This window comes from Bos mutus, chromosome 5 (genome assembly GCF_027580195.1).
Source record: "Bos mutus isolate GX-2022 chromosome 5, NWIPB_WYAK_1.1, whole genome shotgun sequence".
Classification (NCBI taxonomy): domain Eukaryota; kingdom Metazoa; phylum Chordata; class Mammalia; order Artiodactyla; family Bovidae; genus Bos; species Bos mutus.
The window spans coordinates 40,338,716-40,359,070 of record NC_091621.1 but is presented as its reverse complement, the minus strand read 5'-3'; the positions used below and the strand labels follow the sequence as shown (position 1 = coordinate 40,359,070).

Sequence of the window (20,355 nt, the reverse complement as noted above, 5' to 3'; positions counted from 1 at the left end):
TATACCATCACGAACTCAACGGACATGAATTTGAGCAAACTCCAGGAGATACTGGAGGAGAGAGGAGCTTGGCGTTCTACAGTCCATGGCGTAGCAGAGTCCTCACGATTTGGCGACTGAACAACAAAGTGAATTAAAAGACTGAAAATGGGTGTGGCATTGGCACGGATTTAGAATTCCAGGCAAAAGGAACTGCCTGATTCGTCATTGAAATGGTGTGTTCAACGTGGATGACAACAGGCCAGTATGGCCAGGAATGCTGAAAAATCAGGCTGCGTGACCCAGAACTGTCTTCTCTAGCCAACGCACTTTCTGGTTCACGGTCCCGAGCTCCGAAGAGCCCCGGCCTCAAACGGGAACCTAGGCATGGTGGGGGGCTGACCTTTTGCGGAAGAGAAGCCGCCGCCCTGGCCGCGTTTCCCCCGCCACAGTCTCTGCCCTGGTCCCCAGTGGCATAAGAAGAGCCCACAGGGTCCGCGAAAACTCCTGTAAATGCATTAACTAAAAGCCATCCCGAAATGCGCATCCCTACTCATCTCCCAATGCGAAGCCACTAGTCGCCGGACCGCACGACCACGCTCTAGGGTTACCACACCCCGGCCCAGGGACCGAAACTGTGGGAGGGAACGCCAGGAATTCTACCTAGAGTCCCGGCTCAGCCCGCCCTCAGCTGTAGCCCGGCCCTAGGTTCCTCTTATCTAAAGCCGGCGCCATGTTTCCCAGCCCGCTTTGGCGCTGCACCACTAAACTACCCAGCAGGCCTTGGAGCCCTGACCTGATTGCAGCCGCCGGAAGGGGTGGGCGTGGTCCGCGCTACGAACCTGCGGCCAATCAACTTTCCCCAGCCTCTTAGATCGCCGCTATAGCAACCAGTGAGCGCCTTCTTCTTAGCCGCCCCTCCGGGGCTGGGGAGCCCGAACCAGACCACTCTGGGAGATACCAGCTTTTCTGGGAGACTCCGCAGCCGCCCGCCCGCGCTGGTGACGCGGGCCTCAGGGTTGGGATACCCTCCCAGCTGAGTGCATTTGTTTAAATGCCACGCCCCTTTGACGAAGGATGAGATGGGATGGGGGCAGAGCAAAGCTAGAGGCTGGCTTAAGTAGGTCTTTGCCTATCACGTGAAATCACTTTAGCGCCCATCCTAGTCCGCGGATCTGTAACCTCGTTCGTTCCAGGAGACTTCGCCCGTTTCAGAGTTGCGTAACTGTTGCGTTCCTCTTCCCTCCTTTGGGCAACGGCAGTATTCTCTGAGCTTCCTTACCTCCCTTTTCAGTTACAGACTCCAGGAAACCTTCCTTGTTCCCTTGACCCTTCGGAGTTCACTGGACTTTCTTTACTGTCCCTTCATGGTTTTTTTCCTGACACTGTACTGTAATTCACTTTTCTGTCTTCCCCACTATTCTGAGATTCATTTTTTAGTTCATAGCACATTGCCAGACTATAGGTGGTGCTATAATTCTGTTTCCTCAGTGAAATCTTAAGCAGACTCCTGCTATATTAACCAAATAAAAGCAAAGCTGTTCTGGTAGAAGTGGAGTGTCAGTGTCCAAAGCCCTGGACCTTCAAGGAAAATCCTAAGGCACCATAATTAGTGACTTAATCAGTTTAATATATATGGCTTACCCAGGACACGGAAACTAAACGTACCTAGAGCCTCCCAGAACACCCTTAAAAATCTCATTTGGGGATTTCAAATCTGATTACATGTGTTTATTTTTATTTTCCAGTCTAAAGACCTAGATAGCTATTTCTCTCTTCAGTTTAATTTCTTACCCTCTTCACCCAGCTCTGGGCTTTGAGGCTAAGCTGTATGGACCACATCAACAGATTCCCTTACCTCTGATTTTCTATTGGATTAAGCCAATGATAGCCATTCCCTTCTTCAGGGGATCTTCCCCACTCACGGATAAAACTGGAGTCTCATGTGTCTCCTGCATTGGCAGACAGGTTCTTTACCAGCTGAAGCACTGAGGAAGACGTATCTAGTGTTTAGAATTGTGTTTAAATATACCCTCGGAAAATATTTTGTAGGCATGTATTCTTAAATGTAGTCAACTACCCCTGGGCTTCCCTGGTGGCTCAGACGGTAAAGCATCTGCCTGCAATGTGGGAGACCTGAGTTCGATTCCTGGGGTGGGAAGATCCCCTGGAGAAGGAAATGGCAATCCACTCCAGCATTCTTGCCTGGAAAATCCCATGGACAGAAGAGCCTGATAGGCCATAATCCATGGGGTCACAAAAAGTCAGGCATGACTGAGTGATTTCACTTCACTATTCTTAAATGTACTCCAAAGCTACTGTTTTATGCCTCATTCTGTCCCTTACTTTTTCACTGAGCACCGTTTTTCATCTCCCTCCACGCTACCAGATGCTAGCATTTACTCTGTTGCTGCAGTTTGATGCCTGCTATTCCATGATGTGCAGCATTCACTCACAATATTGTATCTATCCACGCCTCCACTGATGAACACCCACGTTGCCCACAGCTCCACTCCACTACAAATAACCTGCTAAGAACATTTTCCTATTAGTCCCCTACTGGACCTGTAAGGAATCTGTTTTATATTTCTTAGGAGAGGAATTTCTGGGCCATATCAATGTATTTAATGTATCCGAGTTATACCAGATTGCTTTCCAGAAGTGTTGCGATCAGTCTTGCAGCAGTGCAAGTTTCTATATTTCTACATTCCTGACATTAGTAATTATATGGATTTCTGATTTTTGCTCTTTTGATAGATGTGAACTGATACCTCATTGTTGGTTTACTTTGTATTTGATTACTAATGATTTTGATCAAATTTCCATATCCATGTTAGTGTTTTCTGTTCTTAAATTGCCTGTTGATATTATTTGAAACTTTTTTTCCTATCGGGTTACTGTCTTTTCCCTGTTCCTTTGCAGGAGTTCCATATATGTTCTAGGATGATATTACATCTTTGTTGGTTTTAGACAGAACACATTTTTTCTTCATTTTACCATCTGCGAATTGTCCTTGTCCATAGTGCCCTTTATAGAACATAAGTCTTTGTTTTGTAATCAAATTCCTCAGTTTTTGCCTTATGGTTTGTGCTTTTGAAAGTATTTGCATATGTGGACTACTTTCTTAGTTATGCCTCCTCTGTGCCGGGCATCTCTAAATCTGAGTTCCCTGGAGGCATCTCTGTAATCCTTGCATCAACTCCTCTTCATTAGACTCCAAAATATTTGCATTGACTGAGTTTTATTCTTAAGAGAATCACATGTTCCTTTAGCCTTGTCTCCCATAAAATCTCAGGTTATGAATATTGTATCATTTAACTATTTGAAGTTAAGCTTCCCGTAATCCTGGACACACATCTCACCTTACCTCCTTGGCTACTAGGGAGAACTAAAATGGCCTAGTACTGTCTTTCAAGATTTCCTTCACTCTCATTCCACTTGATGAAATTCGTCTTTTGGGGTCAAAATTAGACCTTGAGTTGCAAACTCTTCTCTGCCATCATCTCCCTTATGAAAGATGATATTACACTAAATCAACATACCTCTCAGTCCTGGATTTTGGTTTTATGCTGGTTTCATGATTTGTTCCTGGAACCTTTAATCCAGTTTATCTGTTTGGACAGGCTCTAGCACATTCTTCCAACGATATCACTTATTTTCTTCTCCTTTATCTTCACCTAAATAATTCCTTTCTTCTTTCCACTCTCAAAGACATAAAATCCCATAAAAGACTCTATTTTCTTGATGTAAAGTACTACTTTGACTTTCTTTCTATCATTTCTTTTGTTTTTATTCCTCCTACTTACTCCTTTAGATCTCTTTTTTTCTTTCCTTCCTTCTCTTCCTGCCCATTTTCCCCCTCCTTTCCATTCTGAATTTTACAAATACTGAGGGCCAGGGCTGGCTTTCTGTAGATCATAGCAAAGAAGCTACTTCTGTCTCAGAAGCAAGTTCCCCACAAATATGTGATATGTGTCACTTGACTGGCCATTCCTTTCCAGTTGCACATCAGAACCCAGTTCTGTTTCTTCAGAACAATGTACTGCACCTTTTTTCACTGACACGGTCCAGGCATAGAAAGCTTGGTAGGCCCCATCCTACCAAGTTTATTTATCTACATGACATTTTATTTTCCTGTGTAAAAACTCATTGTATTTTATATTACTTGTACTTTGAGCACTGGTGTAGAGGCCATATGTCCTTTTTTGTCCAACCCTTTCTACTTACTTTTTCGAGAGAATTATAGGATGCCACCTCAGCTACTGCTTTTCTTCCAGTGTTATATTTGATGTCCTCTGTAGTATAAAATTTTTTGAACATTTTTTTCACTGTTTTCTCCATTTTATCTTGTCATCCCCTCCCACCCATTGACTCCCAACATACACACACACACACACACACACACACACACACACCATTCCCATTTTGAAACTGAAGTGCTCTTAATTGCTCATAGAAAAAATTTTCTGAAAAGCACTCTATTCCAATTCAAGAACACATCATACCCTCATCTTTAGGCTGAGAGCAAGGTAAGAACATGGACCTTGACTGCTTGGAGTCTGCCCCTGTGCCTATCACTTCCCATGAGACAAATTGGCAATTGGTAAATACTTGCTGGTAGATGGATTCAGTCATGGTCCCCTTCTTGGATGTGTTTTTCCATCATCCTTATAAGAATTATTTACCTACTCAAAAATGAATTTTGAATTTCCCTTTTTATTCTCAAAGTAGACTTCAAGCCACCATAATCTTCCCTTAGCATATTGTAACTACTTATAGCAGAGTAAGATGCAGAACCATTTAATAAGGGAAAAAAACCCTGATTTCAGACAAACATGGTTCTGGTTGTAATGCTGTCATTGATTGTGCAAGTTTGCACATATCATTCCATCTAATACTTTAGTTATAACCAATGATATAATGTTTATTCACTATAAACCCTCTTAAAAGGATACGATACATTTTTATGAAGTAGTTGAGATAGAAATAAGGTAAATTCCGCTAACCAAAGGGTCTAAGTGTGAGAGAAACTATTTTATAAGAAAAAGAATTTGCTTGTTATTCTATAACAGGCAGGAGTGGGAAGAGAGCAAGAGAAGGATAGGGTGGAGAAGCCTGTGAAAGGCATAAACTCCTCAGTGGGAACTTTCCTTGTGATCACTCCCCTATTCTTGAATGAATGTGAGTGAGTGTGTGTGTGTGTGTGTGTGTGTATTCAAGTTTACAGTAAAATTTTTATATGCCTAATAAGATCATATTTCTTGTTGAAACTAGTGAAAGTGCTGTTTTATGTGTCCTGTAATTGATAAGGAGGCAGCTTGCATGACCTTGGGGGTGTGGATGCAGAGGGAAGGAGAAGCACAATAGACCATAAAACATGCAGAAACTGTATTGCATGCTGTGGAATTCCCAGATTCTGGAATTGAAATTTGGGCCAGACTTAATCAGATTACTAAGAAACATGAGTAGTCTCTTCAAACATAGGAGTTATACATAAAGTGGCGATATGGTCATCACTAAGGTTTCTTTCAGCAATAACATTTTTGAAGACTCTAAGAAATAGTGACCTTTTTCTCAGCTCTAAAATCCTGTAATTTTTCATTTGTCTATTTAAGACACATTTAGACACTTTAGTGATATTAAAAAGTTCATTTTCTAAATAAGCTCTTTAAATAATGAAACTTTAAAATATGTGATAACAAAGCATGGTGATAGTTGAATTGGCAGTATTTTCTCTTTCTTTATGGTGCCTAGAATAATGACATGCCACACAATCAGTACTGCCTTAAAGTCAATATAATAAGATTCAGAGACTATAAAAATTAGAAGGCAGTTCCAGCTCTCAAGATATTCATAACTTGGAAGGGGGAATAACAAGCATAAAGAATAGGAGAAGTGAGGAAAAATACAATAACTGTCCCTCAAAGAGGTGTAAAAAATAAGATTTGTATGTTTAAGAAAGAAAGAGATCACATTAGGAAAGGCTGCATGGAGGAAGTAGCCTTTGAGAAGGGCCTCAAAAAACAGATAGGATTCCAACTGGCAGAGATGAGACGGAGTAGGAATAATAGCAAAAAATTAGCGTCAGGAATATGGGCACTTCTAGAGAATGGTGAATAAGCACATTTTGATTCAAGGGTTTATTAACCCTTTCTGGCTTTAAGAATATTATGAAAGCTATGAACCCAATTCCTATAAATAAAAGCACAAATTTCATAATCAAAAAGTTTTTGTATACTCTTTCTGGAGATTTCCCATTACAGGTAGCATAAGGGAGAGGAGAGGAAAGCAGCCTTGGAGTATATCCCATGAGAGCTGGTGCAGGTGATCAAGCCTGCAGAAGACTCTTTTCTGAAGGAGAAATTTGGATCTGACTGCATTTGGGAAGAATGGTAAAAGAAATGGAATCAAGATCCAGGGGGACACAGGGACACGTCTAGTTTAACTCATCCAGAGATTAAAAGAGCTATGATACTTTAGGGAATCATTTCTAGCTGACTGGATGATACAGGTTTGTGGCTGATGTTATGGTGTCTAGAAAAGGTACCTAGGAAATGAAATGTTTGGCTTTCAAAGTATGCCAGAACCTGACTGGGGAGTTTAACTACCCCCACTGTATTTTACGCTTAATTCAGGAAAGAATGGGACATGATGCAGATTTCTGAGGAGAATGAACATTCACAGCTGTGGTTTAGGAAAATGAATATTCAGAGCTTTGGTTTAGGAAAATCAATCTTAAGGGTTATGGGTGTGTGGGAGGCCAAGGCCATTTAGGAGTTCATTGCAGTTGGCTTTTATATCCTTTAAATACATCCTATTTATTCAGTTCCCCTTCTGTCCTCGCCACCCACTATTTGCAGAGCCAGGACTTCAGTAAGCATTTGGTGGTGCTTGCTGAATTGAAAATCGTAAATTTACTTTGAGGGTCCCCTTGTAATGTCCCTATTACTCACCAGATGGCACCATTACAGCATTACTTATAGATCAGGCTTCCTTCTAAAGCACAGTGCTTCCAAGCAGAATATGTTTCTTTGAGGGAATTCACCTTGGGACAATCTAGAGGTGAGGGGCAGGGGGTTGGCAGCGGAGTGGATGGTAGCTAGAATGAAAAATTCAAGAATTCTCTTTCTACACTGTAAATCAACTAAACCTCAACTTTTAAAAATATTCCTTTTGTACTTTTACATGTTATTTCTTATTGTAACAGAGTATCTTGGCTGAATTTCTATTCCTAGGCATATAGATGGCGAAAGATGCTTAGAAAAACCTGCCTTTTCAAAGATGCAAGCAGTTTTCTGTCTTGTAAGAAGTATTAGACTCAAATATATCTGGGAAAGAACTGTCCCTTGGTTCTGGGAATACTTCTAGGTGAGCCATTTTGTTATACATATCAAGCTGAGACCATACGCTGGTGAAATTGAGGCCACCTAAAACTGTATATTTATGTTGCAAGCCAGTTTGCATCTTAGAAAAATAATGATTTCTCTAAGACAGATTTTAGTTGCACCATGCTAAAGTTATAGTTTATTTCTATGAAGTTGTATGTTTTCATTTTGAGATTCAGACCTAACCCCTGAGAAATTTCCTAACGCGAGATAGGAGGGCCAGAAACAAAGACTTCTGACTACGTACATGCAGCTTTGCGTTGAGCTCAGACCTGAAGTGCAGCACAAAGCTATAAGGGCACCGGGACCATCGCCTCACTGCCGCACATCAGCACTGCCCTGACAAATTCCCAAGTACTAGAAGACTTGCATGTAATGGTAGATAAGATTCTTAGCACCTTGTAATGGATGCCAATATAATTTGAATTCGTTGAATAAAGTGGTGAGTAATCAGATTTATGCAGACTTCAATTCAGTATAGGAAATACTCTAGAGGCCCCAGGAGGCAAAGGTGTTATCAGTTCAGGCAGGGTCATTTCTTCTTTGGTATTTTTTCAAATTAAAAAGCCTCATTACCATTTATTAATAGTTAGGTGATTCTTACCTTTTTACTTAATTCTTACGTTTTAGAATTAAATTGAAATAATAGATCTCTCTAGAGACTATACATACACAGTTTTGCATTCAATTTAAAGGGGTTGGGGCCCCCTGAAATTCAACAGTGACCCCATGCATGAGTCCCAGGGTTAGAAATCTCATGTGAAACTGATTCATCAGATGCATTATAAGGAAGAAATGCCAGAGGAGAGTGGGGAGTCTGAAGAAGTGGGGAAGGAGGTGGGAGAGAAACCTGTGCTGTGTCCCTCTGGGATGTTGGTACAGGTCACTGAAGACAGTTGAAGAACTGCTTTTTCTGGGGAGATTTTTACCTATTTGGACTTGAGAGGAATCGCTAGAGACATTCTGGGGGCCCTGGGCTAGGGGACTGATGACACATTTTGGATAGTAGGCATAGGAAGAATTGAATTGGCGTCAAGGGTTAAAGGGCTCAACCAGACCATTCTACAGGTGCTGAAGGGCTAAGGTGCCTTGAGATTCACGTCATACTCTGCAGAATCTGAGCTACAGGCAACAGGGAAGAGGCATAAGAGTGGGGCTGTGTCAGGGTATATCTGGGAACATCAGCTTCTTCCTCTAAAGAAGCATGTGCAGAAGGCCATCTTCTCTGTGCCATTGTATTATCGCCCACTAGACTCTGAAAGGTCACTAACCAAAACCAACTCGGGAATTACTTGTTCCAACTGAGAAGATGAAAACTGAGTAAAACTAACATTACTTCCTTTTCAGGACTCTTAACACTCTTGATTGAGGACATAAAGGATTCCTTTCTCTGAAGATGAAATAGAGCAGTTAGTGGAGTGGGTTCCCATCTAGGGTTAAGTCAGAAGATCTGGGTTTAAGTCCTGGTTATGCAACGTACTAGCTGTATGACCTTGACTAAGTCTTGGAGTCTATTTCTGGAACTGTTAAGTGAAAAAAATAATAGTGCCTACTTCATATGGTCATTGGGATATAAAATTTGGCACAATGTCTGGCACAGAGTAAGTGTTCAATATATGATGGCTATCATTGTTTTTGGTGTTGAATGCTGGAACTGTAACAGAAAACTATCTTCCAGCCCTCAGGGACACTTCCTCGCTAATATACTTTAGCTGCCCTCTCTAAGGCCCCAGCACATATTCCCTAACCACTGAACAACTCAAGCCATCCTCTGGTCATCCTATGTGTACAAAAGTTGCCTTTAAGACCTTTTTGACCCATAATTACAGGACATTTATGAAGAAAGTCCATGTAAGCTTGGGAATCTCATCATCCCCTTGACTGCCCTGAATGATAAGAGTTTTTTAGGTAGGGAAGGATTATATTAAACTAGAACCTTCCCTAAATGTGTTTTCCCAGAGGAGCCAGTCAACACCATCACCCCCTATCCCGAGAGCTGTAAGAAAACCAACATTTGCATAAGATTTCTCAGGTGTCTCATTATTTTTCTCAAAAATTTTTGTCCCCATTTTACACAGACAGAAACTGAGTCTCAAGCAAGGAACCAAGTCTCAAGCAGTCATTTACTATTGGATCTGAGGCTCATTGCCAGTGCTATTTCCACATCTCAACATCACAGCCGCAGAAACACACATACATATATACACATACCTACATGCATACATATACACATTTGTAGGTGCAAGCATACACACACACACACACAGCACCCCAGCTCACTATTCTCCCAAATTTTGTTTGAAGCAGCCTTAGGAAGGCTCCAGTGCCCAAGGGAGCAGACTAGAGCTGATGTCAGGCTAAGCTCCGGGGGGAACACCTTACCAGCATTCTCCACTAGAGGCCTGAGGCAGTTTTTGTGGTTTCCTTTGTGATGTGTCAACCCTTCCCTGGTGGCTCAGAGGATAAAGCCTCTGCCCGCAATGCGGGAGACCCGGGTTTGATCCCTGGGTTGGGAAGATCCCCTGGAGAAGGAAATGGCAACCTACTCCAGTATTCTTGCCTGGAGAATCCCATGGACAGGGGAGCCCGGTGGGCTACAGTCCACGGGGTCGCAAAGAGTCGGACACGACTGAGCGACTTCACTTTCACTTCACTTTGTGATGTGTCACTCTGCCAGAGATCCCAGGCAATCCCTCCTGAACAATGCCCCCTCCCTACCCCTCCCATGAAACAGGTGTCATGCCTACCATTCTAGGACTCCACTTTGGAAATCATCTCCTGGGAACCAGGTGCCCCACTGAAATCTCCTGCACATCTGGAGTTCTGGCTACTAAAAAACCCTTGTTTGGGAATCTAAACGTGTACCCTCTCCTTCCTCAGTCCAGCTTGAGGTCAAGGTCCAGGACGGAAGTGACAGCAGGTTAAGATGGCAATGCATATCCCAGTCAGGGTAGGGACAGTCAACTCCTTGGAACCAGAGGCAAGAAGAGAGGAGGGAAGGCATGGTCCCTGTAGTTCCCACTAAGCCTGTGTCCATGCAGTGGGTCCAGAAGCCCCACCCTGCCATTGCCCTAGTACCAGTCAGCAAGGAGGGGAGATGACACCTCTTTATTAAGGTTAACACCAAGGAAAGCATTGAGAAGGAATACACAGAGGAAGAGGAAGGGCACACAAAGTCACCACTTGAGGAGGTGGGAGGGAGGCATATCAGTTAGGAACGCCAGGACAGCCACATGCTTCATGCCCTGGTTGTGGGGGAAAAGAGGAGAGGAGAGGGGAAAGCGTCATGAGAGCCTGGGGCTCATAGAAGGTCTGAAGCCCCCTGAACCTAACACCAGAGCCACAAGCCCTGCCCCTCAGGGCTCACACACTACTACACAGGTCAACACACATAATGCACACAAGACATTATGGAGGCAACACCGAGAGTCAGCGGGCAGGGAAGTATTGACAGGAAAAGGAACTGAAGTTAAGCAGGTATAGCCAGGAGAGAGTTTTCGGCTGCGGCCCCCAAGAGTCCCTCAAATGCCCCCTAAATCTGGGCTGTTGCTGAGCAATCCCCCCCCACCTCAAGTCTCTGCCTGTGAACTGGGCTCTTTGTTCTCTAAGCCCCAGTGAGTGGATAAAGCAATCCCAGATGAAGTCAGTGACAAGGCAGGATCCGCTCTGCATGCAAAATCCTAGAGGTTGAGCTATAATGTCTTCATGCACATTCAGAGCCAGCTCCTCCCAGCCCAGGGGCCCTCGGAACCCCATTCACCCAGATTCCTAGGGCTGCAGTTCCCTCCTCAAGCTTCTTTTACCAATCAGCAGCCGCAGAGGTCTGTGAGGGGGAGAGGCTTCTGCAGAACGCTGAATAGCTTGGATTTCATCAGAAGGGTAAATTTTCTGTTGCCAGAACAGAATACCCCCAATTCCTTAATTTCTAGGTAAATCGTTAGAGATTATTTGCCATAGTCCTAGATAAGTCCTTTTTCAGAATAGAAAAAGCAGAATTTTATTTACACAAGTCAGGGGTTCTCCTGTTGGCTGGGGCGGGGGAAAGGGCAGGGTAGGGGATTGGATGGGAGTCCAGAGGTGGGCGCTTCCTCTCCCGGAACCTCACCTTTCCGCAGTTTGCTACTTCTTGCTTGGTGAGGCAGAAAGAATTCTTGATGCTCCCAAAGTCCTTCACCCTATAAATGCTTCCTCAAGGAAGTCTCTTCTGCCTGACCCACAAGAGCAGCGGTCGGAGTGAAGCACGCTGCATCGCGCCGTTCAGTCCCCTTATTTACTCGGAAACCCAAAGTCAGCCCGGGAAAGTAGTGCCCCCTCGGAGTCCCCTCACAGAGAGGCCTCGCCTTCCAGCTGCAGCAGGGTAATGTCGGGCAGATCGAGGGGCTCCACAAGTGGCCCGTCCCCCCCTAGGAGGCCAGCACAGGGGCTCTCCGGGAGCTCACAGTGACTAGTGGGTGTGGCGGAGCTGGGCATCTCCTTTTCTTCTTCATCGTCGTCCTCCTCGTCCTCTGGATCGCGACCCAGCAAACCGCTGTCCCCGATCCCAGGCGAAGGGGTCTCCGGATCTCGGCGGGCGCCCGGGAAGTTCCCCTTGTTGCCGACCACGCCCAGGCCACCCTGGCGGGGCGCGGTGGTCATAATCTGGCACATGGAGACGATGGCTCGCTGGTTGGCGCACACGTCGTCCGAGAGCACCTGGATGTGCGAGGCCTGCTCGTCCAGGGCCCCCCGCATGGCCCTCACGTCCTCAAACAGGGCCTGCAGCTGGGCCTTCAGGTGCTCCATCAGTTCCTTCATGCCGCCGTTGTACTCCCCGGAGATCACGTCCCCCACGGCCGGCACGGTGGACACCTCCAGAGGGGCCGGCATATCGCCGCCGTCCTTGGTCATGATCTCCAGCAGACCTTCCTCCATTGAATGGCAGAAGCGGGCGGTGGCGGCTCGGGGTCCGGTCCAGCCCGGCCTCGGGGTGGGGGAAGGTACGGGGATGGGGAGAGGTGCCCGGAGGGGGTGGGAGGAGCCGAGGGAAGAGGAGGCTCCAGACAGGGGTGGAGAGGTGAGTCCCGGGCGGGGGGTGCCGGCAGAATCTGGGGAGGCCGGGAAGAGACGGCGGAACAAGGACCGGGCTACAGTCCCAGGGCCGGCGTCTCTCCGGCTCGCCCCGGGGCGAAAGCGCCCTGCCCTGCCTAGACTCCTGAATTGCACCCGTGTCAGCGCCGCCCTCTGGGAGCCAAGAGCGTCAAGGGCCCGCCGGTTCTCTGGGTCACAGGAGCGCTCGCACAGGGGGCCAGGTTGAGGCCGAGGCCAGCAGCGGGTCGACCTCGGGACTCCCCTTGGCCGTTAACGGGCAGCACCCGCGAGTGTGGTTGGAAGTGACAGAGGCGGGTCTCCCAGCGGCGCCGCGGATGCTCCTCTGTTTCCAAGGCGACGCACTGCACGTAAAAGACGTGTGTCTCCATGGCAACCAGGAAGTGGAGCAGAAAAGGGAGGACTGCTGGGAAGCTGCAGTGGGACTCTGGATTCTGAGCTTGCGGGTGGAGCGGGAGGGGAGGGGACGCTGCAGTGGCCTCAGCTGAGGCTGAAAGAGCGTGTGGCAGCAATGTTTAATAGGGAAGCATGAGAGAGCAGTTTGCTGCATAAATCCTCAGGTCGGGGAGACAACGTCCCTCCCCTAGTCTGGGTAGTAGACACCGAGCGAGACTACCTTGGAAGATTTTCACCTGCCCGCAATCCATTCCCTGAGAATGGCGTTACAGCCGAGTCCTGCTTCTCTGTCCTCCTGCAGGAAAGCAGAGAGGGTAGAGAGCCCGATGCTATTACCCAGACTTGAGCTGGGGTGCGCCGGCGCCCTGGAGCCGGCCCCGCCCGGCCTTAGCGGTGCAAATGCGCAGGAGGGCATTACGGAGGTTTCCGTCACTCCCTTCTGCTTTTGCAGTAAATCAGCCCTCACTGTAGATGAGATGGTATCGAAGCCGAGAAAAGATGGAATTCCCTCTCATATGAGACCCAATCGCTCCTACCCAGGGCACTGGGGGCTCTTTCAGGACGGTGAGGCAAAGTGCTTCAGTTTTGAGAAAGAAAGCTCCGTAAGAATAGAGATTTTTGTCTCCTCCGTGTCCTCCAGCACGGAATCCCCAGCACTTAAAATAGAACCTGGCTTATAGTAAGTAAATGCTCAGTACATTTGTTGAATGATCGCTTTAACAAGGACCACTGTGTCCCATTCCCTTGTCCAGAACTCTCCAGCTCACAGGTAGTGGATTTTAGGAGGCCTGAATTCAATTTTGTTTCGGCCATTTATTAGTTCAGAGACCTTGAATAAATCGTTTTTCTCATCTGTTAGTGGATCGGACTGGATAATATTTGGTAATATTATTTCTAACTCTGAGTAACACTGCGTCCGCTCACAGTTGAAAGGGTAAACTGTAGACAATGTGGGGAACGGATGGCGGGAAAGCCCGGCGGTGTGGGGGGATTATGTAAGGGTAATTCCCTGTCCCCAGGCCCAGCGTCCAGGTACAGACATGCACTGAGTGTCTCAACCTTTGTGACAACTCCTTTCTCTTTTTGAGGAGTGGAGTGGGAAAGGAGGAGGAGGAAGAAAAGTTGAATTTAATATATTTACAGATGACTTCAGATTGAAAAGCAAACAATACCTGGGCAGCAGCATACTAATAATGACCTTAATAAATTGGAGAAGCCAAGTGATCAGAAACCAGAAATGAAGTTCACAAGAAGAAATAAATCTGGGGAAGAAAAATGATGTAACACTTCAAGATGGGGAAGAGCTGGGTTTGGGTGAGTGTTTTGTATACTAGTGGTTCAGTGATAGCAGATGGGTTACTTTGAGGTTTCCTTTGTTGCATACTCTAGTGATGAGGGGTGGGGCTGGCCCAGAGAAACTTTGCTGGCACTAAAGAACTTTTTGACTTATTCCTTGTCTTACTGCTATTAAAATAGAAATAAGTAAAAAAAAAAAAAAAAAAAAGAAGCAGGCAAGTATCCTAAACAGTAGAATGTTTAATCTAAGGCATTGTTAGTATAATAAAGTATTATAAAACCCTTATAAAATTGATATTCCAAAACAAATGTATGAACAAATTTTAAAAACCTATTTATGTTCTATATATTGTATTTTCTATGATTCAATCTTATTTGCTTGCTCATTCTGTCTTTCTTTCATTCCACAAACTTATGACTCTCACCTTGGTTATCATCCCCACCTCTACCATGTGCCCCACAGGGTATTCTTAAAGCTGAGGAGAAGACAGAAATGCTTTTCTTTGGTTTCCCAAAGCACAGCCAAAGTGCACTGTTATCCACAAAAACAGACTTTACCGAAAAGGAACTGTAAGAAAGCTAGAAATATACAAGACATACAAAAACAACAATAACTGAGCTTACACAGCATGAGTTTCTGATCATACTATAGCAACCATATTCTTAGGGCTTATGGGTTCAACCCTGTGTGTGTGTGTTAGTTGCTCAGTCATGTCCAACTCTTTGCGACCCCATGGACTGTAGCCTGCAAGGTTCCTCTGTCTATGGAATTCTCCAAGCAAGAATACTGGAATGGGTTGCCATTTCCTTCTCCAGGGTTCAACCCTACTGTTCATCTCTCCCTGGAGGCCTTTGCTATAGTCAGAAAAAAAAAAAAAAAAACTGGCATGATTTTCAAATTTTTGCCTAGATCTGTTGCTTCACATCTCTTGACCAGCACTTCATATGGATGATTTCACCTTGCTAGCTCCCTCACTCTTCAGAGAGGTCCTTGCCTTCTACCTACAAAGACTAACCCTGTCCCCAATACAGGGCCTTGCACATTAGCCTTAACCTTACATTAAATGCAGTCCCCATACATAGGACCTGGGTTATGCCATCATACAAGGCCCTTTGCCACTATTGTTGAGGATACCATGTATGTCAAGGCTTTCAGCATAAGATTACATCATGCTGCTCAGAGACGCTGGCATGAGGTCTGCTGAGAGTTCGGGGGGTCTGAGCCTAGAGGGAGGGGAAATTACTGGAGAAGCACAAAAGAACATGGGAAACAGTGCAGAGATCAAGGGGTGTGGCTGATCCAGTCAAGTTCCAGGTCAGGTATTTGACAGCCAAGGGTAGGTGGGATCTGGGGGTGTGGACTAGTCACAGGACTTGAACATACAAGGAGACAATTGGTGCCTCAGATTCAGAACCAGATAATTTTAGGAATTCTGTGGGAAGTTGACCTAAAGGGAAATAGGAGAAGGGTCTAGTCTCAGAAAAGCAAGGGGGCAGATGCAGAGAGTGGAGCAGAGCCTCAGTCAGCTGGCTGGGTTACGGAACTGAGCTCTCTGGAAGTCAGTGGCCTGGGGTTTGTTGAGTGGGTCCATCCCCAAGCTGAATGGGTACTCTGGCCACATCACTGGAGTATTCACACACAGCAAGAAAACAAAAACCCTTGTGCACTCTTCTCTGTTTCCCGCCTTTTTCTTGTCCTCTGGGAATCAGCTGTTCCCAGAATCAGCTGGGAATCAGCTGAGAATTAGCTGTTCTATTTCTTCATCCCAATCTCATCAGACTATGGGGGGAAGAGACTCCATGCTGTATCAGTAAAAAGTCCCCATCAGGTACATCTAGTTCCAAGCTTTGAATTCTCACTAAACCTGTGATTCTTAGTAGTCTCTGCCATTTTCCTCTGTCTGCTATCTTGTATATCTCCAGTCTTTATTTTATATAACTTGTGTACTTTTTGTACTATAAATCCAGCAGTCATAATGAAGCTGCTAGCTTGACTCAGATCTAGAATGATGGTCAAAGTCAAGGAACAGCTGACTCCTGCACCACAGTTCTGCAATCCCAGAGAGTGCTCCCCAAATGTAAATTTTATGAAGCTGAGTTGCCCTGCAGCCCATCTCAGCATGATACCACATTCAAAAGAAACACATCTAATAACCAAAAAGAATTAAAAAGCAATTGAGATTTTTATTATGGTCTCTGGAAAAACTCTAAAGGGGTTTACATTCTTAGCACAGAGAAAAACATCTTAAACTTCTCTTCCCTCCTGCTCTATTCATCTTGCTCACATGACCATAGCTGCTGCTACCCTTCTCTCTCCTTTCTCCCCAAACACCTCCAAACTTCCACTCAAGCCGGGCCCTTGCTTTTTCACTCCCCTGCCCCCTTTACTTCTTGAGCGTATTCCTTTTCTCTTCTGCAAGAAGTTCCTTGTCCTTTTCAGCTCTTTTGATTCTGTCTCTCAATCCCCTGATCTGCACAGGTACCAGGAGCCCCAGCTGTCAATGACAGGGGTCTCCTTCCAAGAGGATAAGAAAGATCAAGAGACTGAGAATACTCACATTGTTGTGGATTTTGTCTGTCACATAGACTAAATTTTCTCAGCATGAGAGAGTCGTTTGCCTGGTGTTACAGCCAACGTGCTTTCCTCATCTCCTCCACACTTGTACAGAGGAAATGGGCATGATCATTTGCAAGAATCCTAAACCATATGAGCCTCTGACTGAAGGGAGAGGGGTCCAACTGTGATGTCCCTACTGTCACAGACATGGTCATGAGGTGACATACACAGATACACACAGTCACACTAAAGGCCTGAGCTAGACTTTCAGTTGCTTGCTTTGTGCCTTCAACCTAATTTTAGGAATCCCAAAAGTCACCCCTCCCCATTTCTTTCTCACCCGTATTAACTTTACTCAGAGCAAAAATTCCAGGGGAACTTTCTAAATTCTCACACAGTTTGCAGTACCACTGAAAATAACCTGTCATTTCAGTTAAACCCTGCTTGGCTGGTTTTCTTCATTGTCCACTGCAACAGCTTCTCTTGTATCAACACTTGCAAAGGCTTTTTCACCTTTCGGTGCATGTTTAGTTATTTATCCTGTACCAGGCTAGACCTGACTAGTTCTAGTCCAGGTTTCACCAGGCAATTGGCCATAGATACAGACATTCCAAGATGACCTCTGGTGCAGGGTCTCATGTACCCTCTTCATGCATCCTCTCCATGTATCTTCTACCCCCAGAAAGTTGCCCATAGCTTAGGGCCTGGTTTGTCCCCGAGTCAGTATCCTTATCAGGCATGAATAGCGTGGCATCACCTGAGAACACCCACAGTTTCTGGTACCATGGTGCAATTTTTCTTGGCAAATTGCCTCTCCCAGAATATCAGTCAAATTTAGAGGAACTTATGTCCAAGTGTTTGGACAGGGTATGGACTATGGTATGTCTACTTCTGACTTCTTTTCCATTTAAAGAATTCTTAGAAATTGACTTATGCAAACTTCCAGTTCCCTTCTCACCTGTCATATCTTTCTACCTCTGACTTCTCTTCCATTTAAAGAATTCTTAGAAATTGACTTATGCAAACTTCCAGTTCCCTTCTCACCTGTCATATCTTTCTACCTCTGACTTCTCTTCCATTTAAAGAATTCTTATAAATTGACTTATGCAAACTTCCAGGTCCCTTCTTACCTCTCATATCTTGAGAAAGTCTGTAGACAATTTATCCAAAAATGTTCAGGTCTCACTCTTACTAATGCCTCTACTTATGCTCTCTCCAGATTTCTCAGAAGCCCTAAAAGTACAATTGAAAGTGGTTCCTACCACTTCCCTCTTGCTTTGAGGTGGTATTCTGAGGGCCAACAAGGCACTGCCAGCTGCACTAGTAGAGCACCCACTGAGAGGGTGCACTATGGTTCTATTCAACACGCATAACTACACTAGTATTTGTGATTGTGTCATGAACAGGGTCCCCTAAATGTAATCCACATCTTCAAAGGACCACAATGGTGCTGCACCTTAGGCAGAAGTGAGGAGAAGGGCCCTTTCTCCAACTTTTTCACTGAGGCCCTGAAGCCTCTGGTTTAAGAAGTCTTACAGGAAACCAGCTCTATCTTCTGTGGTCAACCACACACTCAGTTTATAGATGCAGTGCCTGTTTTGTTTGTTTCAAGGCACAAGGATCCCCTTCATTCTAGAACTCTCTAGTCCCTCTGCTTTATACGTCTCCACAGCCATTAACATCCGTGATACTGTATTTTTATTTGTTTGTTTATTTATATATTTATTTATTGTCTTTCACCTCCCACTAGGTGTGAAGTGAAAGATCCCTAAAGAGCCATTAGGGCAGAGGTTTGGTTTTGCTCACGGCCTGGTACCTGGGAGGTGCTCAATAAATATGTGTTGAATAGATGAATGAATGAATCCATACCTAGAAAAATAAACATCTCCCTTAAGGACACCTAGCCTGCAGAGCTCCAACTCTGCCTTATCTTAGAGAGCAGGTTATCTATGATTTCAGCCATCTACTTCTATGATCTATGGCTTATGTTCACACAATTCAATGGCTCTTTTAGTGGCTTTCCTTGAATAAAGGAATACTTACTAAAAGACACATGGAAGTCCCCACCTCTTGCAAAACAGAAAAGTACTTGTAACTTTGAAATAAGAATTACCATATAGCCAGCCACCCACTGGAATCCCCAGTGGCATATTCTGCCACCATCCCCATCAGAGTCTCAAAGGTTGGGGCCAAGTTTTAGTCCAATGTCAAGGTCAGAGGATTGCATGCTCTCCCCTCCCCTCAAATGTTTGAGAATGGAATGATGCCAAGCCTGCATCCTGTATGTCACAGAGAAGTCCTGATTTATACTTTTATTCTATTAGAGACAGCCTTCAAAAAAGTACCCTGCCAATGGTTATAAGATTGGTAGCTAACTGAGAAAGGATATTATTACTATGCTGTAAAGATTACTATGCTGTAAAGTTAGGGTTTCTCTTCCCTTTGAGTTCCTGAGCTGATAGACTAGTAATTTAGTGTAATGTTAGCCCAGGGTACTTTATACTATAAAAAAAAATTGAGGCCTTTTTGTCCTCTCCTTATCCCATCCTTACTTATGTTATAAAAACAAAACAAGCAAAAACTCTCCACATTGACCAAATATATAAGACATATAAAGATCAGTTTTTCCAGGATAGTAAAATCAAATTAAAAACCAAACATCAAACATAGATCAGAAAAGCAATATTCCAGGAATTGAGGTTAGTCTTCAACCAATATTAGTAGGACAATTTCAATAACAACTTGCTGTTCTCAACAGTGTTATCTAGGTCTCTAAGAAGCAGAGGGCAGTTTCACTGGTAATTGCCCAGATCAAATGCATTAATCTGGAACTCAGTTCCCCTCAGAGGGCGATCCTGAGTCACATATCTAATCTCCCGTTCATCACATCTCATCTATCACCATATCACACACACTTCCAGGTGCCTCATATTTTATTAAAAATCAATTCCAGCTTACCAGGGACATTAGTGGCTTTTGCTTTTCAACAGAACAATGAGTACCATTTGAGACACTTGCAGGTGTGAAAGACAATAAACTGCCCACAATTTTACATTATTAGATCATTGAAATCACTGGTGTTTCCATTGTAATGAGATCTCTGGGACATAAGGTCTCTCTGCTTCATGCTTGTGGATTTTTATTAGTGTTTCGGGGGCATTCTTTTCATAAAAAGAGTAATTAAGGAGACAGATTCTAAGGAGATGGAGATGGAGCATGGAATGATACCAGGGCTATAATTTGAGTCTAAGGTCTAAGGGAATAAAGGAAATAATCAACAGAGATGAGAGACAAGGAAAAGCTAGGAGAGCCTCAACAAATTTTAAACTCTGAAACCAGCACAGTGGATAGAGGGCAGCATCACCCCCTGATTCTACTATGAGAACAAGAAGCAAAATGAAGTATTTAAGCAAAATTTTTAGAGCACTTTTTTGAGAGTGCCAGATAAGTGAGAGAAAGGAGCTTGAATTTCCTTTCTAGGAGGACTTTAAAACTGGGAGAGTCTTACTTGTCTGAGTTTAGCTTGGAAAGAAATTGGTTTATTTACCCTTAAGACCAGTTCTATGATATTTTGGCACCCCACTGCCCACATTTGAACCACAAACCCAAAGCTTAAAGAATGCTGAAGTGACTGTGTATATTTCAAAATAAGATGTT

The 20,355-nt window shown here is 44.6% G+C and overlaps 1 protein-coding gene and 1 long non-coding RNA gene across 2 annotated transcripts in view; both read right to left on the bottom strand.

Moving 5' to 3' along the window:
• Positions 1–1,014, bottom strand: part of LOC138987927 (uncharacterized) — a 45,009-nt gene extending 43,995 nt beyond the window's left edge. Inside the window, exon 1 of the long non-coding RNA XR_011464229.1 lies at positions 776–1,014. This is a non-coding gene — a long non-coding RNA (uncharacterized lncRNA). The remainder of the gene's footprint in view (positions 1–775) is intronic.
• Positions 1,015–10,462: 9,448 nt separating this feature from the next.
• Positions 10,463–12,894, bottom strand: CCDC184 (coiled-coil domain containing 184). The gene has a single exon (XM_005905471.2). It carries the CDS (start codon positions 12,273–12,275, stop codon positions 11,688–11,690), a length of 588 nt encoding a protein of 195 aa, XP_005905533.1. The 5' UTR covers positions 12,276–12,894; the 3' UTR covers positions 10,463–11,687.
• Positions 12,895–20,355: the final 7,461 nt, after the last annotated feature.

Coding starts and splice junctions, on each gene's coding strand:
- CCDC184 (XM_005905471.2), bottom strand. CDS start 12,275: ATGGAGGAAGGTCTGCTGGAGATCATGACCAAGGACGGCGGCGATATG.